We start from the raw sequence: 27,802 nt of genomic DNA on the forward strand, positions 1-27,802 counted from the left end.
TATTCGCGTTAACAATTGCATTTCAGTCTTAATGATAAAGAGTATAAATAAATAAAGGCGGCTCCTCAACCCTGAAAGTGAATCTTTCTCGGTAAAGTTGGATCTGTAGGTGCAGTGAACACAAAGACCTTGATTATGACCTACGTAAATCATAGACTTAATGTTGAGGAGGGAGAGGGAAATGTGGGGGAGGTGGTGACAATGGTCTCTTCTACGCGGCGGTCGACCACATCTTGTGTTGCCTAGATAAAGGTACTTGTAAGAACAAGCCTTTCTTTTTGTTCTCTGCTGCTATTGACTTATCTGTCCTCAAAGCCCTCATAACTCTTTTATGTAGGCCTACAGGTATGATCCTCTGTCATTGTGGGATTACGTGTTAGTTTCTGGTACTTCCGTGTGAGTGGAGTTCCTTCCTACGTTTGTATTAAAAGTGTCACGCCCATTTTCTTCTGTTTTGTTCCTTACTTGTCCATTTGTTTGAGCCCTCTAACTCTATTTTTATACGTAATCAATCATACCGAACGTGAGACCAGATTAATCAGGTCTGCCATGAGCAAGTAGCTAACTGCTAATTAAGCATGGTCTACCTTCAGTTAAGCTCTCACGAAAGCGATTTTTGCTTCTTTAACTGAATTTCTATTAAGTAACTGAACATCTGAACCCCTGGTACTTTTTTCTGGTGTTTTACATATCAGTATTTAGTCAGCCGTTATAACAGAAAGTATAGACTTGATCCAATTTTTTTTTCTTTTTTTTTTTTTTTGTTTTTTTTTTTTTTTTTTTTTTTTTTTTTTTTTGCAAAACATAAGCAACAGCCTTTTCTTATTAATCTATTTAGCAATTTAATTTTCCCTGAGTAAAAATATAATTGTAATAATTGGCCATCTCACACAGGCAACGCACAGGAAGTTAAGACTGACACAATGACACCAATTCGATTATAGGTCATCCTCCCCTTCACGTTCCTATTCGGTTACTTGGTTGACGATGATCGTGATCATAGAATGGAATGGAATATAGAGTTTAGGCCAGTGGCCAAGGACTGGGGGACTTATGAGGTAATTCAACGCTGAAAGGAAGCAGTAAGTTTGAAAGGTGTAACTAGAGGAACCGTCGGAGTTGCCACTATGAAAGAATTGTTAAGAGGGGTGGGATAGCAAGATGGATGAAAGATGAATGTGAATGAAGGTACAGTAAGAAGAATGAAAGGGGTTGCCAACTGGGGGTGGGCAGAAAGGACTGCAAAGAACCTTTAGTAATAGGTGCACTGATGGTACCTACTACCCGCCAACCCTCCCCCTCCCTTTACGGGGATTGATCAGAGATTCGCAATTCTGGATGAGAGGAGATTGAGAAGATAATTGATAATGACAAGACAGCAGCACGTGAAAGAATGGCAAAATATCAAACGTACTCCACTGAGATTTATGTTGGGAGTCAAGGAAGACTAATATAAAGTCAAGGACTCGAGGGAGACAAAAAAAAAAAAAAAAAAAAAAAAAAAAAAAAAAGAATAAATTCCGTTTCGAAAGAATTGCTTGCATCCGATGATGGCAAGGCGAAATATAAAAGAAATAAACAAGGCATAGGTCAATGTTGATGGAGTCCTTATACCTAAGGGATTAAGTATCTTTTAAGAAAAGATCACAGCGGTGTTCTCAAGTTTAGGAGTGACACTGTAGACGTCTAAGAATGAGCACGCCTATGTTGCCAGCTCCAATTTACAGTGAATAATCACAGTCGTCAAATAAAGCCATAGTGAAGAATGGAACTGTGGCAGAAATTTAGGTTTCCAAAACTTTCCACTGAGTTATTAGTGTTGTAAACGGTAGTGCCCAAAATTGACAGGACAGTGTAAATATAAAGCAAAATAATGTTTCCAAACAGCAAGGTGCTGTCAGGACGTTGTATTACTTAAAGTGCCGTCGCTTTTTCTCTTTACTGTCTGATTTCCCTTTGATCACAAACACGAAAATCCCCTGTAATTTGCACACCAAACCGAGAATGACCTTGACACGCTAGTATAATGCCGGCATGTATCTCTCTCTCTCTCTAGAATCAATTCAAAAGTAACTTTAGTTTATGATGTGCTTATAACAGCCATAACACAACCTTCGTCCGACCTATATCAACCTTACTACGTTCAAAGCACACGACACCCTCCATTGTCTAGGTCATAGACATTGTATAGCAGTAAGTCCTCACCTTAACAACAAGCTAGCAACGATCCATGGCTGTGAATTGCTGTCGTTTCGACGTGTCAGCAACAGATGTAACAGCTGCCTTCAAGAAATTATCAAAGGAGAAACGAGGAAAAGCACTTGTACGTGAGGCAGAGCCTAAATAGTCACTGCATGATGGATTCCACACGGCATTACTCATTCTGGCTGGCGTTTCTTTAACGTTCCAACTTGTGTTCTTGCGCAGCGCTGCCTTCCCTTTGTTTTGTCCGTTTCGACGGACATGCTTCTTAACAACCGTATGACCCATTCAATTGGAAAGGGAACATTTGTATTATAGTCGTGCTTACAGAGACGAGAAATACAATTGTTGTGAGTGATAATTAATTATTTACTGGACACAAGTACAAAAGTTGGTATTGATCGTCTACGACTATACAGGAAGAAACACGCTAACATCTTGAATTACTTTCTAGTATATTGCAAATATATATTTCTTAAAATCAATATCAACAAGTAATTAGATATCTAAGCTACAAATGTTCGTTACATTGTCGAGCATAAAAGAATAGAGATGACTTTAAACCGCAAGACCTTGACATTTAATTCGCAGGACGTACGTACCTTCCATTGGAAATCTTGGAATCCGATTCATAATTGACATTTACCGGGAAAGAACAGTATTAAGTGCGAGTAGTTCTTGAAATATTTTCTCTTTTCGGATTCGACCTTTACCTCAGGATGTATAAATTTATTAAAAAAGCAAGATATTAAATGCCATAAAAACATTAATAGGAAAAATAAATAAAACTTTAGGTTATGACAGCTCACACGTTTTAGAAGAGTGCAAGGATATACTCTTTCTCATATGCCTAATGTAAATATGGATACAGACAATATTTTCCATTTTTTTACTATTCAAATTGTTAGTACATTCATATTATGACATAAGCTTGTTAATCAAACATAGGCTGCAGAAAGCAGAGCCCAGTAACATTTCATAATAGGCCTAGCCTGCCTATTCAGTTTTCCATAGTCTGAACTTGTCTAGTTTTTTTTTTTTTTTTGTTTTTGGTTTTTCTCTTTCTTCCCTAATCTATTATTCCAAGGAAAGGAATTCTGTTATACTTGTCCCATTCCAATTCAACACTGAAAGCAACTTAGTAGGCAGATAATGGCCACCACCATATGAGTTATATCAAGGGATCATTGATTTATCAACAAGATTACTACATAGTAAAGAAGTCAAAATCTTGTATGCATCACACGAACGTGTAAAGAATTCACAGTTGGGAGATTCTTGAAAAGTTACTTCTGAGAGGTCCAACACAAGTGGATTATATGCCCTGCTCTTCAGAACTGATTGGTAGGGAAGCTTCTGTAGCTCGCCCGGGAATAAACTTTTTTGAGTGTTACAGTATCAGTCTATCGCAGGACTGTTCCGAGGGGTGGGGGGCCGTCGAACGAGCCCCACCCCCAAAAAATTTCTGGAAGTCCATATTTTCTGTGACTATCCTTTTCATTGGACTGTACTTACGAAGTAATAAATAATTATTTTGTTAAGTCAAAGTATATAACAACAACAAATAAAGTTATATGCATGTTATTGTTAACATAATAAATTAATCAATCAATAAAACTGAAGAAATAATCTTTTATTTCAGTGCAACCTTTCAACATTATAAGTTAAATTCTGTCAACCAATAACATCTAGCTAGGCGGGTAGGAGGGCATAGACCGCATAGGTACCCAGTTTTTCCTCTTAACTAAAATAACATTAAGTATTTCATCTTGTATGTACTACGTATATATGCAATAGCATTTGTAGAAGAAAAGGCCCAGTTTTGGGAAAAACGATCCCCCCACCCCATAAAAACTCTGGGTACAGGCTTGTATTGGTGTACTAAACTCGGCTTTTACACATGCAGTATCCAACCCAGGGACAGCCTCTCAACACTGGAACTTATATACGTTTGTGGGGAATGTAGACAAAATGGTTTAAATTCAGGAAGGCGTACAATATATCTAGAATAGAAAATAGAGTTTAGGCCAAAGGTCAAACACTGAGACATACGAGGTCATTTAGCGCTGACATTGAAATTGACTGTAAAAGGGTTTGAAGGTCTAACAATTGATAGAAGATGGAAGAAAGATAATATGAATAGAGGTACAGTAAAAGGAATGAAAGGAGTAGCTGAAGGGATGCTGCAAAAACCTTATGTAATGACTACCTACAGTGCACTGACTTCACTATCCCGCCTATGGGTGTAATATACCTAAGGCCAGGACTTCCAATCTCAACCCTCTCACTTAACAGTTCAGTTCAGCAGAATTGATAGTTTGGCAACAGGTAGTATCCTACTTAATGGTCCACCCTGTGGTAGGGGTGTAAGACTACTACCATCATAGGTCCTGGTGTCATAAAGGGCGACTAAAAGGACAGCTGCTACCTTTTTCAGTAAAAGGCTAGCCCCACTGCCAAACTGTTGCCTTGCAGTCTTCCTTTTTTAGTAAAAGGCTAGCCCCACTGCCAAACTGTTGCCTTGCAGTCTTCCTTTTTTAGTAAAAGGCTAGCCCCACTGCCAAGCTGTTGCCTTGCAGTCTTCCTTTTTCAGTAAAGGCTAGCCCACTGCCACTGGTTGCCTGCATCTTCCAGTAAAAGGCTAGCCCCACTGCCAAGCTGTTGCCTTGCAGTCTTCCTTTTTCAGTAAAAGGCTAGCCCCACTGCCAAATTGTTGCCTTGCAGTCTTACTTTTTAGTAAAAGGCTAGGCCCACTGCCAATAACTGTGGTTGATGAAAACAAGGCCATGAGGTCATAAAGATCCCTGATGTAGGGACTGGCGCATCAGGCAACCAAACCTTTAGTGTAGGGATAACGGTGGGAAAGAAGAGTACCCTACTTACTGGTGCTGTGTGCCTCTTCTATATGAGCCCTGCATATCCTACTGATGGACTAAACTCTCTCTTTCTCTCCATAATTTGGACTCGCAGAAAGCTCACCAAATGATTTTAAGTTTTCATGACCCAACATACTAGGTTATTTAAATGGAATGGAATAGAATTCAGATCAATGGCCAAGTGCTGGGACCTATAAGGTCATTCTGCACTGAAATGGAAATTGAGAGTAAAAAGGTTTTAAAGGTGTAACAAAAAGCATATCTCAATTGTTAGGAGGATGGAAAGTAATTTGGAGGGAAGAAAATATGAATGGAGGTAGAGTAAAAGGAATGAAAGGGGTTGCAGTTAGGGGCCAAAGTGATGCTGCAAAGAAACTTCAGTAATACCTACAGTGCACCACGTTAGATGAACCGACGGTATTAACCCTCCCATTTGGGCACAGTCAAGGCGACAGCCTACATGGAAACAAACTAAATGTTTTATGCCTACACTGTTTCAGACTTAATTAGCTCTAGGTTCTTTTTTTCAATTGACATCAGGTCACAAAATCATGTTATATGAATCACATAAAATTTTCCACACTTTCCAGGACCTTCCTTCATTCCCATACTAAGTATCTTGAGAAGGACTTAGGCCCTGTATTTTTCCCTTGTAAAATACTGTACAACTTTAAAAAAAGACTTGAACTTACCACAGAGACAAAATACCCAACTCTCATGGTGAAGGGCCTCAAGAATTCATTTTACTAATTATACCCCACCTAGTCGATAATTTCTCCAATAATTGCTCAAAACATACAATACTTCATAACTGTACACTCAGAGTTCAGTATTTTGATGGTTATGACAAAAGCTTTCCGGGGACCAGTCTAAGACTCCAATGCTTCTCTGTCAGCATTTGCACTGAATTAAATTGACTGAACTGAATATAGAATTTTGGCCTACATTCTTCATGGATGTGAAATGGGTTGCATCATATTCATTATCATTATAGTTAAGTTGACTGAAACCTGTCACATTTTTAGCCTTTCTTATGATCTCATCCAAAGGATTTATTAAAGTTACAGGCAAAACCTGTAGCAAATTGAAGTCAAAGTTGGAAAGATTGATGGAGACAGACCAGCCAAAAACAAATGAAAAGTAAAAGGAAGAAAACAATGAACCTGGAAGAGAAAGGACACTGCAGAAAACCATGCTGCCTAAGGTGTCCATTACAAGCATCACAGACAATAAACTTTATTGGGGTCATATTTGCATATTCATCAAATATGCAGTGGTCAAAACAGTAGCCAATTTTTTTAAAGTTAAAATAAGTCAAGGCATTTCTTACAATGAATACCACTTGCAAACTGGTTCAATATGTTTTAAACTTCTACTCTATGTTCATTCTGCCTTTAATAATATACATAATCAAAATTCCATAAAAAACTCACACTAGTACAGAGAAGGGATTTAGCTTATCCGAGCGTTTGTGCCATCTGCATATAATCCATTTCTTTCATGACACATTATTTGAGGTTTATCTACTCCATGACATTATTAATAAACCCCCAATGAATAAAAAAAAAAGTTTAAAAGTTCTGAATTGATCTTCAACCTATGGAATGGCCAAACTCTAAGCTGGAAAAAAGTTTTGTAAGGGCCTGAAACAAGAACAGCAGTAGTTTTTGTGGCTCAAAAGCACTATATTTCTTATTCTTACATACAGAAGAAAAAGTAATGTCTACATTTGGTAAGCACTGCTTACCCCGTATTAATTTTGGAAATACAAGAACTGAGAAGAAAAAGGTCTGATTCAAGAACTGCAAATGAAATTGTGGTAATACAAGTTTTCTTCTTAAGCACTACAATTGAACTAAATTTAAAACTACCACATAATTTTCAACAAAACTGTAAATCAGTGAGAAATATAATGTTGCAGCATCCACAGCTCACTGCTCTGTAAACTACTCTCCTTCTAAAAGCAAGAGCTGTTATGGTTGTACCATCACAGCTATAACATGGACGATGAATTCGGTAAGTTTGGCGGACAAGGATATGGCGTGGATGCACATATACCACTCAATGACGAAATCATCAATATAAAAAAAAATTGGATGGATAGTTCTTATTTTACTGCAGTTAAAAATATTTAAAAAATAGCAACCAAAATAAGCCAAACAAGAAAAAAACCATCTATCTATATTCCTTGCCACAAAATGGCACCTACAGTGACTCCTGAGTGACTGTATTTCAACATAAATTTTTTATGTCTATTTACAAGTAGCACGCAAGATCCAAGTTCTGCACAGCATTTGGACCAATGCCTCAAACCATGATAACTTAAACATCTCTCAAAAAGCACTATAGGTACCAGTAAGGTGTGATTTTGTTAAAAAATTAAATGCACAGGCCATAGTATGTACCTCAACATTTTCTTCCACTAAAAAATGAAAGGGCAAGCACACAGGAAACCTATTTCATTACAATCTCACAAATAACATATTATAGTACATAAATTACCTGCAAATACCTCATATGAAAAATGTGCGCAGTATAAAATATTGTCCATTTTATCTCGAACAGGATTCTGTTACATGCAGCAAGAAACATAAAATCACAATTTTTTAAAGTAAATTGTATTTTCCCCTAACTATAAAAAACTGAGGTCCTTTACAATAGAAATTACTTACGCCGAAGAAGGAACACAGCCGTTAAATTTTTGAACAAGTTGGTTAGGCAGTAACTACCGTCCCGTATGTGGGCCTAGATGTAGCCCAGGTTTCAGATTGAGGGGTGGCATGAGGTGGGCAATTACATAAAAGGACCTAAGTTTGTATAGTTAGGAAAAATACAATTTATTTTCAAAAATTGTGATCTGTTCCTACACAGTATACAAACCCTTGGTCCTTTACAAAAGGAAGACTCACTGGTTGGAGGGAGGAATCTGGGTAAACTCACAAACATGTCTTCATTGGAAGACGGCCAAAAGCAAATTGAATTGGGAATGTTTACATCCGGGCAGGTGGGTCTCCCCACTTACTGGACAGTAGTTACTGCCTAAGGACCTCGTTAAGGAATTTTAACGACCGTGCTCCAGCTTCGCCACAAGTAATTCCTGTTGTAAAGGACCGAGGGTCTATATATTGTGTAGGAAAAATCATCTATTCCTCTGGATCAGGTACATTTAAAGACCCACACACATCATCACCACAACATAAGACTTGCTTCAAAAACTAAAGGAATCTTTAGTTAGCAGGGACAACCTATACTACTATTTGGCAATAGCTCTTAAAGCAGCATGATATGCAAGTGGATCTTTAAAATGGTTACAATAAATAGGATGGAAGGTAACTCTGCGAAGGAAAAAGCACCTTAAAATTCTACAAAACCTGCTGTAAGATCTGTTCCTTGGATACCAAATCTCTTCATGTTTCTACTACTGACACCCTCAGAGAATTCAAAGAGACAAGATTGAGCAAGAATTAAATCATTCTGATGATATTCAAGATGGTAAAGCGCAGTAGAAAGATGCAAACAATGACAATCTACTTGTCACACAAAAAGAAAGTAAAAAAGGACTAAGAAGAATGAGGTGGTATACCACATCGGCCCTTTTGTAAACACATTGGACCCGTGTAATGAACTGCCCTCAAGTGGCAAATGCAAATACTCTAATGATGACTAAGGTCAAAAGGTATGACTACTCAAATCTGGACTATTTTGGCTTTGTTTCTTGGTCTGTGACTCGTCGAATAAAGATGCAATCTTCGGGCATGGGATCTATCTGCTCCTGCTCGTACATGTAGGAACAAGCAATTGCAAGAGTATTTCCTGAAAAGAGAATAATTTTCTTTTTTAAATATTGCAACACATAGGCAAGCAAAAGTCTAATACAGAGCATAAGTTTACCACAATAGTAAATCAAAAAACAAAACTGCATCGAAGCATATAAACCTACAGTAACTAAAACTGTCCAAGAATGAAATGTTCAATGTTGAAGGGGTCTCAAAAAATAATGGATTGTTAATGAAAAATGGTAACATATATAAGAGTAAGTTTCGATTGAATTACTGACAGAAATGACCATTGCAGAATGTGCAGATAATGCTGTTTTCATCACCAAAAGTCCACAAAAATTATGAAGCTTGCTTAATAGAATGCAGCATCATATAATCTAGAGATTCATAATATATCTACAAAAAAAAAAGCAAAAGACTAAAAAAAACAACTCAAACATTGGGCTGAAAATGATATTGTTATGTTACAATAAAGTTTCATACATACTTACCTGGCAGATATATACATAGCTAAGACTCCGTCGTCCCCGACAGAAATTCAAATTTCGCGCCACTCGCTACAGGTAGGTCAGGTGATCTACCTGCCTGCCCTGGGCGGCAGGACTAGGAACCATCCCCGTTTTCTATCATATTTTCTCTCTTCCACCTGTCTCCTGCGGGGAGGCTGGGTGGGCCTTTAATTGTATATATCTGCCAGGTAAGTATGTATGAAACTTTATTGTAACATAACAATATCATTTTCATACAATCAACTTACCTGTCAGATATATACATAGCTGATTGGCACCCTTCGGTGGAGGGTAAGAGACAGCTACTATATGGAATAGACAGGTAAACAACATATGTTGTAGGTATAAATAAAACCTTGGTTCCTACCTGATAGGTGGTAGACTTCGTGGGTGTTTGCCCAGTAGTCTGCATCACCTCAAGAAACTTTAGCGAGATATGTGATCTATGGCCAAGAGTTCTTGTGGGTCTGCCGATGGGGTCTTACCCCACTTACTCAGCAGAGCCTAAAAGGACCTTGTCAATGGGTGCTGATCCACTTATATGACAATACACCTTATGAAGGAGCACACAACCAAATCCGACCACCTGTTCCTAACCATATGTTAGAACTAAGGATTGTTACGAGTTATCCCCGAACTCGTCACAACAACCGTAACTCAAAAACCACTACGCACACATACATAATTTTTCAAAAAAAAAATTTTACTCAACTAATTGGATATGACAAGAATTTTCTTATGAACAACATAGACGGCCGCCCGTGCGAGCCTGAATCCTCCATTGTTCGAAGAGATTCTCGAACATATCCAAACAGAAGAACAGTATATACATTTAAGGATTGGTGTCGGCTCCCGTACCCAGAATCGTATCTGCCGATACGATAGGACCTAGAGAAAAGCACTTCTCATACGTCACACGCACGTCTTTCAAGTAATGAGATGCAAAATACTGAGTTTTGCATCTCCAATATGTCGTATCTATAATGTTTTTAAGCGACATATTCTTATAAAACGAGAGAGACGTCGCAACCGCTCTTACTTCATGAGCTTTTACTCTCAGTAGTTGTAATTGTTCGTCAGGACAGGCCTTATGAGCGTCCGTAATGACGTTTCTTACAAAGAACGCTAGAGCATTCTTGGACATACAGTCTTGTGGGGGTTTTTCTTTACCGCGCACCAAAGACCTTGTCTAGAGCCTCCCAACTGGACGCTTCCCTTCTGAAGATAGAACTTCAGGAGCTCTAACAGGGCATAGAGACCTCTCTGCTTCTCTGCCTACGAGACTCGACATTCCTTTGACTTCGAATGACCTAGGCCAAGGATTCGTGGGATTCTCGTTTTTCGCTAAAAACAGGGTCTTAAACGAGCAAATAGCCGAGTCTCCCTTGAATCCTACTTTATCCTGCAGAGCTTGTAACTCACTAATCCTCTTTGCCGTTGCTAGAGATAAAAGGAATAGGCATTTTCTAGTTATGTCTCTAAATGATGCCAGATGCGGAGGCTCGAATCTATCCGAAGACAGATATTTGAGTACTACGTCCAAGTTCCAGTTCGGAGGTACTGGTTCCTTAGACTTTGAAGTCTCAAAAGATCTTATGAGATCGTGGAGATCTTGTTATTTGCCAGATCTAATCCTCTGTTTCTGAATACAGCCGAGAGCATACTTCTGTTATCCCTTTATTGTAGATACGGTAGATGAGATTTTACTCTCAGGAATAGCAAGAAATCCGCAATTTCCGCTATAGAGGTAGAGGAGGAGGACAACTTCTTGGCTCTACACCACCTTCTAAAGACCTCCCACTTCGACTGGTATACTTTCGTAGTGGAGGTTCTGCGAGCTCTCGCGATCGCGCTTGCCACTTCGCGAGAAAAAGCCTCTCGCTCTGACAAGTCTTTCGATAGTCGAAAGGCAGTCAGAGCGAGAGCGGGGAGGTTTTGATGGTACCTCTTGAAGGTGTGGTTGTTTGAGAAGATCCGTCCTTCCTGGTAGGGATCTTGGAAAGTCTACGATCCACTCTACCACCTCCGTGAACCATTCCTCCGGGCCGGCCAAAGGGGGCTATTAATGTCATCCTCGTCTCTTTTGACGCCACAAACTTTTTCATTACTAACCCCAGGATTTTGAATGGGGGAAAAGCGTAAACGTCTACTCGAGACCAGTTTAGCAGGAAGGCGTCTACCATAATCGCTCTTGGATCTTCCACGACCGAGCAAAACAGGGAGCCTTTTTTGAAATGTATGTTGCGAAGAGATCCACATGAGGAGTTCCCCACAGAGACCAGAGATCGAGACACACTTCCTCGTGCAGAGGTCCATTCTGTATGAAGGACCTGGTTCCTCCTGCTGAGCCTGTCCGCCCTCACATTCCCTTTACTCACTGTACGAACCTTGTCAGCAGGGAGATGTTCCTTTGAGACGTCCAAAGTAACAGGTCTCTCGTGAGTTCGTAAAGGAACGAGGAGTGTGTCCCTCCCTGTTTCCGAATGTAGGCAAGTGCGGTGGTGTTGTCCACGTTTACTTGCACTATCTTGTCTCTCACCAGAGGTTCTAGGCTCTTCAAAGCAGGTGTACGGCGAAGAGCTCTTTGCAGTTTATGTGCCAGGACACCTGTGCTGGTTCCCAGGTGCCTGACACTTCCTCCGAGCCTAATGTCGCTCCCCAACCCGTCTCCGACGCGTCGGAGAACAACACTAGGTCTGGGTTCTGTGATCTTAGAGAGATCCCTTTGTTCTCTTCCAGAGGTAGCAACCACCCACTGTAGGTGTGCCCTTTATCTCCACTGGAATGGGAAAAACGTACTGACAGTTGTCCGTTTTTCCAGCTCCAAGACTTCTTGAGGAAGAATTGAAGTGGACGGATATGAAGTCTTCCGAGAGGGAAGAATTGTTCCAGCGAGGAAAACGTCCCCAGAAGGCTCAACCATTCCCTCGCTGACGTTTGCTGCTTCTTCAAGAAGAGAGAGATTATCCTCAAACCTTTTGCGGTTCTCTCTTGCGAAGGAAAAACTCGAAAACCCCGAGAATCCATCCGAATCCCCAGATAGACTAGGTCTTGTCTGGGGGTCAGCTGAGACTTCTCGAGGTTCACAAGCAATCCCAACGCCTTGGTCAAATCCAGAGTTAACTTTAGGTCCTCCAAACACTGTCTCTCCGTCTGGCCCTGATAAGAGCCAGTCGTCTAGGTACATAGAGACATTCACTCCTTTGAGATGAAGAAATCTCGCCACATTCCTCATCAGGCTGTGAAGACCTGAGGAGCTGTGGACAGGCCGAAAACACAAGGCTCTGAACTGAAAGAATCCCTTCCCCCCCACGTCATGAAACGGAGGTAATCTTCTTCGACGAAGGGTGGGATCGGGACGTGAAAGTAGGCGTCCTGGAGATCTAGAGACACCATCCAATCTCCTTGTCGTAATAGAATGACGCTAGGACTGAAGCAGAAGTCTCCATGGAGAACAACTTCTCCTTCTGAACAAATTTTTTTGTTCAGAGAGCTGACGTCTAGTACTGGTCTCCAGCCTCCCGAGGCTTTCGCCACTAGAAAAAGGCGATTGTAAAACCCCGGGGAGTTTTGATCCAGTACTAGTTCTATTGCACTCTTGTCCCACATTTGTTCCACCATCGATCGAAGAGTATCCCTCAGCACAGGGTCCTTGTACTTGGCTGATAGTTCCCTTGGTATTGACGTTAGGGGAGGAGTATTCAGGAAAGGGATAGTATTATCCCTTCACTTATGATATTCAATGAAAGACGCGTCTGCGTCTATCATTGTCCAGGCCTCCACGAATCCCAGGAGCCTGGCACCTACTGGTGCTTGGAGGAGAAATGTCATTTTCCCTTTTCCCTTTTTTAAAGGGACGAAAGGCGGACCTACCTCTCTTCTCTGGAGCCTTCCTTCTTGCGGGAGGTCTGGAGATCGGACCACCTCGTTAAGGGCTGCGTAGAAAGTGCTAGGTCCTTTCTTGTCCAGATACTAAAGCAGGTTTCTTCTTTACCTAGCCGACTGCGTCAGAAGATCCTGCGTCGCCTTCTCAGTTAAAGAGTGAGCCACGTCCTTCACTAACTGAGAAGGGAACAAATAGTCAGACAGAGGTGCATACAGTAGAGCTGCCCTCTGAGCATGCGAGACTGCCTTTGTTAAGAAGGCGCCATACACCGTCCTTTTCTTCAAAAGACCTGCTCCAAATAAAGAAGATACTTCAAAGATCCATCCTGTACCGCTTTGTCGATGCAAGACAAATGCATAACAGGGCTTCAGGTTCGATTCCCTGTGAATCGTGAGCTTTCTTGGACATCACCCCAAGGGACCAATCTAAGAAGTTGAAGACTTCCAATACATGGAAAAGTCCCTTGAGGAGATGGTCCAGTTCTGAAAGACTCCATGTAATACGAGCAGAATTAAGACTTGGACGCCTTGAAGCGTCAACTAACGTCGAAAAATCTGCCTCTGTTGTAGAAGGGAGAGCGATACCCATATCCTCCCCCGTCTTGTACCATATGCCTCTTTCCCAGCTAACCTTGCTGGAGGCATGCAAAATACTGTCCTGACTAAGTCTTTCTTCGACTTCATCCAGAGTCTAAGGCGTGTAAAGCCCGCTTCATCGAGATGATGGGCTTCATCTTCAGAAAAGACGAAGGCTTCTTCGCCTTCGCACTCGAAAAGAGCGAGCGCGGAGAAGGAGGAGCAGCCGGAGTCAACTCGTCTCCGTATTCCTCCAGAAGCAGGTAGTCAACACCTTATAGTTGGACAAGCCCCTCTCTTCCATGATCGTCATCATCCGAGTTTTCCTCCAACTCGTGATAAATCTGAGTTTTCCGTTCTCCTTTCAGAACTTTCCTCTTCTGGAGGAGACAAACTCCTGATAGGAGAGGGGCTAAGGGAATGAAAGTCTTTCCTTTTTCCCGTTTTGATCGACTTGGGAACCCGGCTTCCACAACCTGCGGCTTCTCTTGCGCTTTAGAAGTCTTGTATGACGCTTCCCGCTCTCCGAGCGTCATGTATGACGTCTCTTGTTGACGTCTTGATGACGCTTCGCGTCTGGAAGACGCTTCGCTCTCTAAGGGCTTCCTACTCGGCGTCACAATCTTGGACGGAGCGTCACGTCTAAGATCCGATTGAAATGACGCTTCACTTCTAAAAGACGTCTTTCGTTTTCTCTTGTCTTACGACACTCTCGTCAGCCCCCCTCTTCGAGCAGGTGCGAGAGGACGAGACTTCTTAATTGGAAGCGTCACGTCCTTCGACGGGGCGCTAAAACTCCCACAAGAGATGACAGTTGTTCCTGAACCGCCATAATGATCTTTTCTTGACGCTTCTCCTACGTCTAGTGCATGACGTCTCTCGTCATCACTCGGGGGGGAGAAGCCTTGATGGGGTACTTCTTCGTAAGGCGTCCGGTGACGCTGACGCCACCTTCGCTTTTCTTTCAATAGCAGACGGGGCGCATCCGAGAAGCGCTCTGGACTCGAATTCAATGTCTTGCTTCATATGACGCTTCAGCGGTCTCGATAAGTTCGACTCATTCCACCCATCGTTTGGTGAGGGAGGGAGGGACGGAGGACGAGAAACACTCGAGAGGACGCTTTTCCTATAGCGCCCTTGAGCTGCTGTCCATCAGAGCTAGCTGAAGGGACGTCTGACCGTTGGGGATTCCCCACGGACCTCCTTAAGGCTTTCGACTTTCCTTCTCCTCTGGGCATGGGAGCTTGGAAGAGGTCTAGGCCTGGAGCGCCGCAGGGACGATCAAACGCCCCCTCCACACACTGATAGAACTCACTTCACTCAATGTTCACTATCACTAGCCTTACCTTTCGAGTCCGCCATCTGGACTTCATATCTCTAATAGTTGCTTTCAGATTGGCGATTTCCGATGCCGAATCCGAAAACACACTCTGAGAATGAGATCTATAGGGAGAATCTACATCAGTAGGGTTAGAATTATCCATGAAAGGCTCAATAGGCCTTGAACTCACACCTTTCAGTCGTCTAACTCTATCCCTCTCTAACTTCTTCAAATAAGAAGTTAAAGTCTTCCACTCTTCTGCATTCAAACCCTCGCATTCCTTACAAGTGTTAATAGCAGAACACTGAACCCCCCTACATTTACGGCATACAGTGTGAGGATCAACCGAAGCTTTCGGTATCCTCACCCTGCAGCCTACATTCACACACATTCTCACACTCACATTAGAATCAGACATACTGAGAAAAATCCAAAAGAGTTATTCCAAAAACAGTCCACAGTAAGCGAATGCCAAAACACGATCCAAATACGTCACCAAAAAGCCGAAAAACGTTGATCAAAGGTTGAAAAATGAATAAAGCTAAGTCAGGAGGTAATAACAACAATGTGATACCACCGGCGACAGAGAAAATATGATAGAAAACGGGGATGGTTCCTAGTCCTGCCGCCCAGGGCAGGCAGGTAGATCACCTGACCTACCTGTAGCGAGTGGCGCGAAATTTGAATTTCTGTCGGGGACGACGGAGTCTTAGCTATGTATATATCTGACAGGTAAGTTGATTGTATGAAATTTTGATTTTTTATATATCTATAGATTTTTGGAACTATGCCAAGCACTGTGGCAACTATGGCCATTCAGCGCTGAAACGGAAATTGACAGTAAAAGGTTTGAAAGGTGCAACAGGAGGAAAACCTTGCAGTTGCACTGTGAAACAATTGTTAGGAGAGGGTGAACAGCAAGATGGAAGAATCAGAATATGAACGAAGGTACAGTAATAGGAATGAAAGTAGTTGCAGCTAGGGGCCGAAGGGACGCTGCAAAGAACCTTAAGTAATGCCTACATCGCACAGAATGAGGTGCACTGACGGCACTACCCCATGGGGATTGGGCTGAAATTGCACACAAAAGTAAGATTTACACTCAAGTCTAGTTTGATCTGTCGCAGTAGGATAATGAAACTACTTCTATTAGATTTTGGTAATTTGAGAATGAAGCTTGAAAATGTTATCTTCATGATAAAATTAAGTTTCATATACCTATACTTAGCAAGTATTTACATAACTATAGTTTCAACTCGCGTGGCAATTATCTAATTTTAAGCTACCGGCGAGTGAAACTAAGCAATATAATTACTTGATAAGTTACATATACATACATAAAAAAAAATTAATCACAAAAATATGAAAATACAGCAATTAGTGAATATTTCTCAATAAAATATTCCGCAATAGGTGAATTTTCCGCGAATAATGTGGAAATACTTTACATAGAAAAATGTGCAAAAAGGTGAAACCGTGAATCCAGAACCACAAATAGGTGGGGGCTGACAGTAACGTGGCAAGATAATTACAAACATAATTTGATACTCTACAAAAAATTAATTTTTTTTTATTCCATTTGTATTTTTAATTGCTAACAAACCTTCAGTCTTATCAATAGGAGAATCTTCTAGTGCCATCTGGAGACTCGTTGGTTAAAACAATCAAAGATGGTAAAGCAAGGAATCTGTGGCCTCTGACAACTTGTGCGTATACGAGGTGGAAGCTGGTCTTTTTCTTTGTTAGCCCGTAATTTATTTGTGCTTTCCTATCTTTGTGTATGTGTGTACATGATTGTTTATCATGGAGTCCACCAAGAGTTCTAGGCCCAGTCAAGGCATGTGTCCAGGCATTCAAGGATTTCCATGCTCAAGGTTTTTGGTGTCTTCCATTATTGACCCCATACCATTTGCAGTAGGTGCAGTTCTAATTTTTGTATCATCATTAACCCTTGTCCGGAGTGTCATTCCTAGCCTGTGTCGCAGTAGAAGGCTTTCTACAAGAAGAGGGAATACCTTAGAGTACGTACTTGTCCTTCTTGAGAAGGTTTCCTCCCTCCCCAAGTGGACAGTTCGGCATCCCCTTCTTCCAGAATTTTCCTTCTGCTTCTTTTGATGCCTTGTCTCCTTCCTTTTCTTCCACTGATTTGTCTTTGGAAGTAACGGGAGTTGCACAGGGTGACTTTGTGTATAACATGGCCCCCTCTCTCATGCGAGATAATGTCCCTCCCGAGAGGGAGGAGGCTACTCCATCTGCTTCCTTTGTTTCAGATACAGATGAATAAATGATGATGAGAAGATGGAGACGGTCTGAACGTCTTTTTCACATCCAAAGGAGAATACAGTAGGATGTTATATTGTTAGGTGTGCTCCTGTTGGCACCAGAAGTTGGAAGACCTAGACCTAGTTACACTAAGACAAAAGGACAACAGAAAGGGGGAAATGAGTGGTGATTTATGGAAGGTAAACGCACATGAAAGACTTGAGTGGTAGAATTTCAGGAAGGCCTCTAATCACATGGCACTGGAAGCAATGATGATGATGATATGAGTATTTGGAATATAGCTGTGACCTTGTTGTTTACACATATACCAAGTTTTTATCACATAAAAATAAATCACCAGCACATCACCTATGCAAATTCCTAATCTATTACCTGAATAAAATTAAAATGATCTAAATAAACACAGAGAGGAAAAAAGAATACATAATCACAGAAAGGAAAAAGACGACTGAAAATGCACAGCACTAGGGTACTAAACAACTCACTTGCAAGGTGACAAATACAACGATAGCAGTGAAAAACTTATCTAAGAATGACTGAGAATTCTTTCATGCACAGAGATTCCAAAGACAATCATTTAAGCCAAACCAAACTACGATATCTGTCTACTGTGCCAACAACTGAATACTGAACAATTATTAGACCAACATACCATCATTGCTGAAGCAAAGCGAAGAAATGGATGTTGGATAACGATGGAACTGGCACAATCGCTTCTTGTTGAATCCATCCCAAATATTGACGTAACCATCAGACCCACCAGTAGCGAACGTGTTATATCCATTATGGAAGCTGCAATGGAAGGTAAAAATAATATAACATACTTCACAATACAGTTTTAGTAAAGGAGCAAACCGTACAGGTAAGACAGCCATAACCAGCTGTAAAGTTTATGTCCTGATTATGATACATAATAATTTCCTCTCACACATTTGAATTTTCAACCATATAGCTATGGAATAGAATGGAATATGTATTATGAAATTTAGGCCAAGGCCATGTGCTGGGACCTATGAGGTCATTCAGAGGTGGAAATTAAACTGAGTAAAAAACCATATTAAAGGTACAAGGTAAACAGCATGAAAACCTGCAGTTGCATTATGAAACTATGATTACGTGAGTGGAAAGTAAGATGGAAGAAAGGGAATAAGAGCAAAGGTACAGTACTATAACGAATGAAAGGGGTTGCAGCTAGGCGCAGAAGGGCACTGCAAATGACCCTTAGTAGTGTCTACAGTGCACCACATGAGGTGCACTGACAGCCACACGAGGTGAACTGAGAGAACTAACCCAGTATTGGGACCCTACAGTTATGTATTACTCTAGACAATTTTTTTTGACTTATTTACTGATAGAATTCACAGGAAAAATCTTTTCAATGCCATCCTCTTTAAGCCTATGACACTTGAAGGCATACTTCTTCTTCTGAATTTCAGGACTGGGATCTAAATACTCAACAGCCCACACGACCTTCAATACTGGATACAACGTAACCCTAATGAAAGATTTTATGTATAAACACTTTGAAAAAATATAGCAGTTAGAAAAATTTCAATGATCATATATTATAGTACACTCCTATCTCAAATACATGAGAAGAGGATGAAAAGCAAAGAAATAATCAGCAAAATATAAAAAATATACGGTAAAACTTTCCCAAAAAGGTACCATATACGTACAACTAAATATAAAAAATTTTAATGTTACCACAAAACAATTTGCCTTACTGTCAAGTTAATATCAATTACATATACCATCAACAATAAATAAACACTGTTGCTCTTTTGTCTTTCCTTATTGGGAACCTAAAAGTGAGTATTTAACTACATCTTGAACTTACCTGTTTATTTGGGAAGCACTGAATACACCTAGTCTGGTATTTAAGGGAAGATTCTCGACGTGCTGAGCAAAACCCCATGTTGCGGAGATCCCACACTGTTACCTTTCTATTGGACGTTCCAACAACAAGTTTCTCTCCACTTAAACCCATTGTATACACCTATAAGGAATAGACGAAACATTACTGAAGTTTAACTACAAAACTAAAATGGGTAGTAACTCAAACTAGCGCACACTACCCATCATGTGATCACACACACACACACAAAAAAAACTCAGAAGCCTCTCCATAAATGTTCTCATGAAAAATTATGAAAACTTACTTCTCAATTCAGCTTAAGAATGTTGTATTCATTACTGAATTTACTGATAACCCTTTTCTAGTCTTTGTAAATCAACAGGAAATGAAACACTGCTCTGAAAGAAAAATAAAAATGAAATTCCCAACTTACTTTATTTGGCTGCTGATAAGTCCCCGCTTCTCGTGGACCCCTAGGATCCCAAAGTTTGATATTGGAATCCCAAGATCCAGTAATTACCACATTCACTTCTGGACAATAAGCCACACATCTGAGACAAAGATGAACCATTGTTTAAATCTATATTGCAGCAAAATTAAACAACCGATTATCATAAATATGCACTGGTAGCTTCATAAAATCCATGAATCCCAATTACAGACTCAACTCAAACTTGTATGAAGTTAATGTATGGAATGAAGTGAAAGCCGACACAAGATAAATGTGCCTGATAGCTAAGTGGGGGCACCAATAATTGAAATGCCTTCTACAGTACACCATGCACAGCACAATATGGATGGTATACACTTCTACATTATCATTATTAATACTATGAAATTTAACCACAACTGAGCTCATTTATTTAGCTCCCACAGGCCCAGGTCAAAGGATATGTCCTGGTGCGAGGGAAAAAAAAAATAACATACAACCAACCCACAATATGACTCTCAATCTGTTCTTTAAACACAAGGTTATCCTTTCAGACCCAACTTCTTCTACCTTGTTACTTCTTAACTGTTCCCTTGTGATCTTAAACTATAGAACTCAAGACCAACAATCAAGCACTGGGCTCTGAGAGGGAGAGATTGACACTAAGAAAGTTTGAAAGGTGTAAAAGTTGTTAGGAGAGGGTGGTAAGTCAGATGGAAGAAAGAGAATATGAACAGAGGTACAGTAAAAGGAATGAAAGAGGTTGTAGTCAGGCTCAAAGAGATGCTGCAAAGAACCTTCAGTAATGGCATATAGTGTACCATGTGAGGTTGCACTGACAGCACTACCCACCTACGAGACCTGGTGATCCTAGGCAATATGAAACAATGCAGTTCATGACCTACCTAATAGGAGCGTCATGGTTGCCTACAACTGTTTCTGTATTGGTATTAAGATCAAACATCTTCAGCTGTGCATCAAGACCTCCGCTATATGCATGAACAGCATCCTGTTGAGAGGACAAAACTTATCAGAACAGCAATTTTCACAGTGCAAATAAATAAAGAATCATTTTACTAATTAGTTATAACTAAACCCACTAACATACATTATCTTTGCTCCCTTTAAAAGGGTACAGTACAGTAATGTGATTAATTATTGAGTCAAAGTCTTTCAAAAAAGTAAAAATACCAACATTTTTAATGGGCATTCATTACTTTAATCAGACTATAATAACAACACTACTCAAAAAGCATTCCTTACACATTGAAGATGATACCATTACCTTACCAGTTAAAAAAAGAAGTTATGGCCAAATTAGTTGTGTATAAAATTGATGGAATTTGATCATAACTTTATCTTTTTCACCAAACAAGGTAAGCATTGGATGACAACAACTGCAGACAGACATATATCATCTCCCTTCATGCATAAAACAAATGTATACGTAATAGTCTACCTTTCTGCAAATTCGACAGAAAAAAAAAAAAAAACTCCGACATTGAGGAGAATTACTATGACAAGGTAAGTAAGATACACTTAACAGACCGACACAAAGGTCTCTTTGTACCAATTTTAACAAATTCCTTCATCTGTGTAGTTGTTCTGATAAGGTATCCCTGTACCTGTGTCATACAAATTCAACAATGGGCAGAGTCCATAATGGTCTACCATTGTACCAAATTTGACTGGAATTCCTTCAACTGTGAGGGAAAAAGTTGTGAAGTTTTGAGTACAGGAAAGCACAATAGATAGACAAGCAGATCATAAGGAAAAATAAACCAGCAAATAGGTGGAAAAACTGAATTTCACCATAACTGTATGTTAAGACTAACAAACAAAGCTATACAGCAATAAAAGGTTGAATAGAAAAGGAATAAAAGCAGAACTACAAGTTACAATTTCCACAAATATCTATTATTAAACAATAATGAAACTTGCTCCGTAATGTATTGATTTTTGCGAAAGAATAACAAATTCCTTTTTTTATCCACCTATGATACCAAGTTTGATCTTATTCTATGACATTAAACGATGATTTTTTTCTAAAAGGAACCTTTATCTTATTCTATGACATTCAATTACGAATTATGTATTTCTAAAAGGAACCTTTACTCAGCCTTTAGATAAGAAAAAGTATAAAATTTTCAAGGTCTGTGATACATCAACATGCCAAATTAAAAAGGTTGCATTTTTCCTTACATATAAACCTACACTTTCATATATGGGGTAATCCATACTTACCTATCTTTGGCTGTTAGGTATAGAATCATCTCTGAAATTGTAACATGACCATCAAACTATCAACATCCCACTCCTAAGAATAAAATATCAATTGGTGCTTATTATATAACCTTACCTGAAAGCAGCAATCCAGCACTGCGCCAGAATGCTGGTACTGAAGTCGCATATTATTATTGACAACATCGAAGAGGCGTACACTTTTATCCCATGACGCTACCAAAAGGAACTGGGGGGAAGTGGGGCCAAACTTCACACTCTGAATACAATCACTCGGGGTGTTCTTCAAACGGAATTCCATTCGAGACTCACTCATTTTGCTGTGGAAAAACATAATAGTACTTTTTAATAAGATAAAAAAAAAAAAATGTTCATATTAGAAGATATTAGTCAAAGACAGAATAGTATCTTATTGGGGCACCCTGACAAGTCACCTGTCTTGGAACTTTTCCCAAGTAATGGTACTGTACTTGAACAGCATTCATTCCTACCCCAATATACTAATTGGAAACCAGTCGTATACTTTGTAAACTGATCTAAAACATTTATTAATCAGTTAATTTACCCTTTTTTTTAATTAACTGATCTCCTCTTTCTGTATTTCCTATTATCTTGTTACTTCTTTTCAATGAACACCATATTCTTTGGAAGCTTGAATTTCAATTTAATGGCCACTGTGGGCCTCTTCCATATGAATATAGTTCATCTTCTAACTATGATATGAACAACCTGATATACCAGCTCGATCAGAAAAAATGTAAAGAAAAAGTGGTAGTGGCCTAGATGAAAGTTATATTTTTAACTGGTTTGCGTAGAAGCATTTACTCTTTTTGAAGGATGGTAACGTCCTTCTTTAAACCAGGAACACCATTGGTGTTCCTGGTTCAAACCAAGGAAATTCTGAACAAATAAGTATACATTCTGGTTTGCTTTGATCCCATAAACAAGTATGTAACTTAAGCAGTTATACAAGTCTCCTGTTCCTAAGTAACAGTGGTATATGGCTAATCTGTCTGATTTCATTAGGAACAGCTTCTCACATAACAGTATTCTTTTTAGAGGTTTGAGATCTAATTTCCTCTAGTGCTGAGATTAAGTCTTCTAGTGAAATTATTTAACAAAACATCACCGTCACATTGCAAATCTTGCAAAATGGTAGTCTTATTCTGTTTAAAATATTCCTTCACCCACAGTGATCTTTTTTGCAGTTTCTTTTGTCTCCGTTTAAAAGCATCATTAGGTAGTAAATGGCATAACCGATTGGTTCCACCGACATCAGTGCAACTTAAAAATATCAACGTGCGGACAGTAAGAGGCATGTGTTATGTTCCACATTCATCTCTCAAATTTTCGCATACGATTATTTTCTAATCTAAGAGGCACAAGCTTAAATGCATGGCAAAAACCCACGTCGCTGGAAAGTACCCATTTCTTAACATAAGCTGACCATTAAGGATAGCCCGACTTAGGGTAAACAACCGCAGGCAATCCATCGTCATCGCGTGTCTCCACCTTATTCACTCGATATTTAATTGGTGAAACAAGAATACAATTGCAACTTTAAGCACATCATTCAAAAGATTGAAGTTTCATCAACATAATGTGATATATGAAAGCCCCATACAAAAACAAAATAGCATGTGAGCACTTTGTAAAATGAGTTTTCCAGGCAGTTTTGAAATCCAATATGGCGGCAATCGCGTGACTGGCCGTTCTAACGACAGACAATCCACCATCTTTCCCAGCCTTCCTAGCACTCATTTTGAACAATGTTAGCGTATATATGTAATGTTTATTGATCTAACTCAAGATTGCAGTTGTAATCAGCACAACAAAACATTTTGTTGCCTATATTAGTGAAAGTATGAAACTTTTTATTCCTGGGGTCATGGTTTGAACTGAATTCATTTTTACCTTGTAATGGTGGTTTTATCGTTACTGCCATCACAACTGAAACTCCACAGTGCTTATTTGATTGAAATTATGCACATTTTGGTCTTAATTCACTCCTAATTGCACTTGAACCACATTGCTGTTCCTGGTTCCTAAGCACTCACTCCACAAACACAGTTATGAGCAGCAGATGACTACACTGTTTTTATAAGGTGCAAAGCTTTATCCCCCTTAATTGGTTCACATTTTTCTATTCCCTTTAATTGTTTACTTTACTCATTATTTAGTTTAACTTTACTTTGTTACTTCAAAATGTTTATTTAATTCATGTCTATTATCCCTTTTTTGCAACCAAATTAACCCCGAAAAATTACAAATATTTCTGATGTACTTTTACGAGCAGACGACGCAACGAAAAATGACCCATCGTTGCCAATCTAGTGGAGCTTCACACATACACCGATGCATTTACAAACCGTTTCCATGAATTCTAGTTGTCATAGTAATGCAGTAACGATAAAATTGCTGTAATATGTATATATACTACACATAGATACACTAATTTCACCAGTTTTGTGTAAGTCGTCGGATTTACGATTGTTGTGCTGAAAGCGCCCCAGCATCTATGGGTACAAGTGGTGTGCGGATTTAGCACAGAAAATGGGAAGTTTGTTGACACAAGCCAAGCAACTCCGCAAACATTGAGATGGCGTCAATCTTCTAAAATTTTTTAATGGTAAGTAAAAATTTTGAAAGCACCATGAGGGTAGTGTGCACTGCGTTGGCCACACTTTTCATTACCCTTTGTTTAAATCTTAAAATATGGCCTCAATTTCTAACTTTGGAGAAAATACTTAGGTAGGTGCTTCGAAAGGAGAGTAGGTAGGTTTTTAGCTCCTCCTCTCACCAACAACTACTCATGACTGATGACCATCTCCTGTGCTAGGAAGTGTTAAAGTACTTTTCCACAGGGTGGCCAAATACGCGGTAGTCAGTGAGTTGGCCAGTCGTCGGCTGTTTACCCTTGGTGGCTAGAATAAGCCTAAATAACCCCGGTCAAACTAGTGCTTTCCACCATATTACTATTTCAGTCTCTGGAATAAGCCTACAAAGTTTTTCTGAAAAAAATAAAGGCATAGGCTTAGTACCTGTATTAATAGCTAGTTAGCTAGCTTTCCCTTTTTGATAAAATTGAAGACTAGCTACTACCTATACTCTGTTTTTTTCCATCTGTCCATTTGCCTGTGGTGGTTGCGCATGGTAACACTGCGTCCTGGGCTTTAAATACTAGTTACGCTATGTGTAAGTTTTAGGTAGAAAATAGTTAAACTGTGTAAGTTTTCGGTAAAAAAAAGGATATCTTGGTGTACATTTGCACCTGAAAAGTGTTTTAATAATTTACTGTATGCAAATTATACCGTTAATATTCGAAATTTCATATTATTTAAAGCCCGGAACGCAGTGTTACCATGCGCAAACACCACATGCGGATGGACGATGGAAAAAAACAGAGTAGCCTATAGGCTACCTGTAGCCTATGATGGTGTGATTCCCGAAAGTAGGTGATCGAAATTGGTCCCGACTGCGGCCTGTCAATTGGGTCTATGGGTATTTACATTTGATTAGGTTAGGCCTCCTACGAATGTCTTGTTTATGTTTACGATCTGATAGGGCTATTTACCATGTTTTGTTTGTGTACTCATCCCTAAGGAGCAGGTAATAAATACAGCGTCTAAGGTACACCTGTAGGGCCTATTTACTGCATCAAACTGAAAAGTCTAGTATCACACCAGAGGAGCGCATAGGCCTAGGTAGTAGTATTTGGTTTTACCCTGAATACATAGGCCTATACCCGGCAGTCAAGGTACATCGCCAAGTCACTAATACGTAGATCAACCGGCATTATTAATTAACTGAGACAAAAATATGAACGATTAATAAAAATTGGCCAAAATAACAGCAACCAACACTACACTAGGCCTACCGCCTGGTTCAAAAGCGGGGCTTGTTGCCCGAGCAGGAGAGCCAATCGCCATTCACAACAGACCCGCCCTCACAAATGGCCCCCATCCATCCAGCGCATTTACATGAACACATATTTACCTGAAAAATTAAAAGATAGCCTATACATAAAATTTGTCGATCGGAAACTTTCCGAGCCGGACCCGACCGACTGACAATTCTGTTATGTTTTGGACGTGAGCCGCGCGCAACTGCAGTAACAACAGTTTACCAATCACCGCCATATTGGAAAGACCATGCGGCTACTTAAGCCTAAAATTGTGTTTATTTGGGTCATTAAGAAGGCATTGTTAACGTATTGTCGCTATTTGTGCTGATATATAGTGATATAGTACCGTTACATTAACTTTCATCTTATAATAAGTTCGTTTTCGGTGAGGTCATGCGTTGTTTTCTCTGTTTATTTCGTATCTTTTTCAAAATTCGCCCAGCACAGATCTTTAAAATAAACATTAAATACTTTCCCTGACACCATTTTATAAAAACTGTTCGTGGCGTGGTGAACATTTTTGCATATCACTTTAAATTATTGAGGTTAACATCTTTTTTCAGAGAGATAAAAAACAAATATAATCTGCCAAGAATATGAATTTACTTGCAAGGTTTAATCACACTGCATTGTTGATTATACCCTACAGCTTTGTCCGCAAATAGTTTGGTAGACCATTACAGAAACCGCAACTGTAATCCAGTCTTACAATTGCGTAGTTATAGACAAATGTTTTGTTATTAGTATTGCTTTATGAAGGCTGCATTTCTTAAGAGACAGTGTCCTGTTGTCTTTACATTAGAAACATCGATATGGTGATCTATTCTAGCTATAGCCTTGTCTATGCTGTCTGTAAGTAGGTTAAATATTGTATCACCTAAGAAAATTTGCATTTTACTTAATGTTTTTGCTCCAACTACAGAAGGGTTCGATAGTAAATACTAAACAATGTCAGTCCTTTGACACTGCCTTGTGGTATTCATTTTCATAGTTTTGGATGATGATCTATACAGATTTTTTTATTATTATCTACTTTAAATGTAGCACTCCCAAACGATTCCAGAGCATCGCTTTCAACACCCATCTACTTTAGATCTTATCAAAAGGCGAAGTACTCATATAACTATATGGATATTATTTAATAGCCGTTTTCAACATGTTTCAGGTAATAATGACTGTTGATTATAGCGTTCCAATGGGGAGATTATCGCTAAAATCAGACCGTTTCCAGATAAATGTTGTATTTCTCTCATTATCTGCCTTTCCTCTTTACTTGGGCAGTGATTTTCCTCTGTGGTTTTTGTTTATCGCACGTGATAACACTGCTTTCAGTGTCTTCAATGGGAAATAGTTTAAACACCACAATATTTACTCGCTTGTTTTTTTTTTTATTTACTTACATTCAAGCGTTTTGAGATACTGCATTCCTATTAAATTACTGGACACATGACAAACCCTTCTCATATCTGTTCCTGCTCCTGATATTCTTGTTTTAATACAGAATTTATCCAAGCCAAGGTGCACTGAAAATGCTGGTTTTGGAACTGTGCAATTTATGGCCTCAGTTAAGATTGCCCAACGAACTTCCATATTTTAGAGGAAGATATTAGGACATTCAGGAAGAAAATGAATACTTCTTATTCTCTGAAAGTTGTTATAATGTTAAATTTTGGCAGTTAATATGAGGTACCAGTGTTATCTTTCCACTGCCCTCGTATGTAATCATTTGGCATAAAACAGAATTTCACAATTAATGTGATCCGAAATACAAGACTTGATACTGAAACAAAACTCACATAAATAAACACTGAAATGTTGAAAGCTGTTCTTTTTACCTATAACAGTCTAGAATTTGTATCCGAATTGTTGGTTTTATACTAATTTAATTTGACTTATTATGCATCATTTTAAATATCATCGTCTATTAAAATTTAGCCT

General features: G+C 39.4%; 2 protein-coding genes across 2 annotated transcripts in view; one reads left to right on the forward strand and one right to left on the reverse strand.

The window, feature by feature from the left end:
- LOC135209571 (transient receptor potential cation channel subfamily M member 7-like) overlaps nt 1–27,802 on the forward strand; it is a 118,529-nt gene that overhangs the window by 3,040 nt on the left and 87,687 nt on the right. The window lies entirely within an intron of this gene.
- On the reverse strand, nt 8,638–26,113 carry LOC135207896 (mitotic checkpoint protein BUB3-like). The gene is given in 9 exon segments (XM_064239814.1): nt 8,638–8,891; nt 18,084–18,223; nt 18,753–18,892; nt 18,894–18,926; nt 19,272–19,430; nt 19,723–19,840; nt 20,625–20,728; nt 22,079–22,280; nt 25,957–26,113. Coding segments are annotated over 8 exon segments (1,008 nt in total). The 5' UTR covers nt 22,277–22,280; nt 25,957–26,113; the 3' UTR covers nt 8,638–8,775.

This window comes from Macrobrachium nipponense, chromosome 11 (genome assembly GCF_015104395.2).
Source record: "Macrobrachium nipponense isolate FS-2020 chromosome 11, ASM1510439v2, whole genome shotgun sequence".
In the NCBI taxonomy this organism is placed as follows: domain Eukaryota; kingdom Metazoa; phylum Arthropoda; class Malacostraca; order Decapoda; family Palaemonidae; genus Macrobrachium; species Macrobrachium nipponense.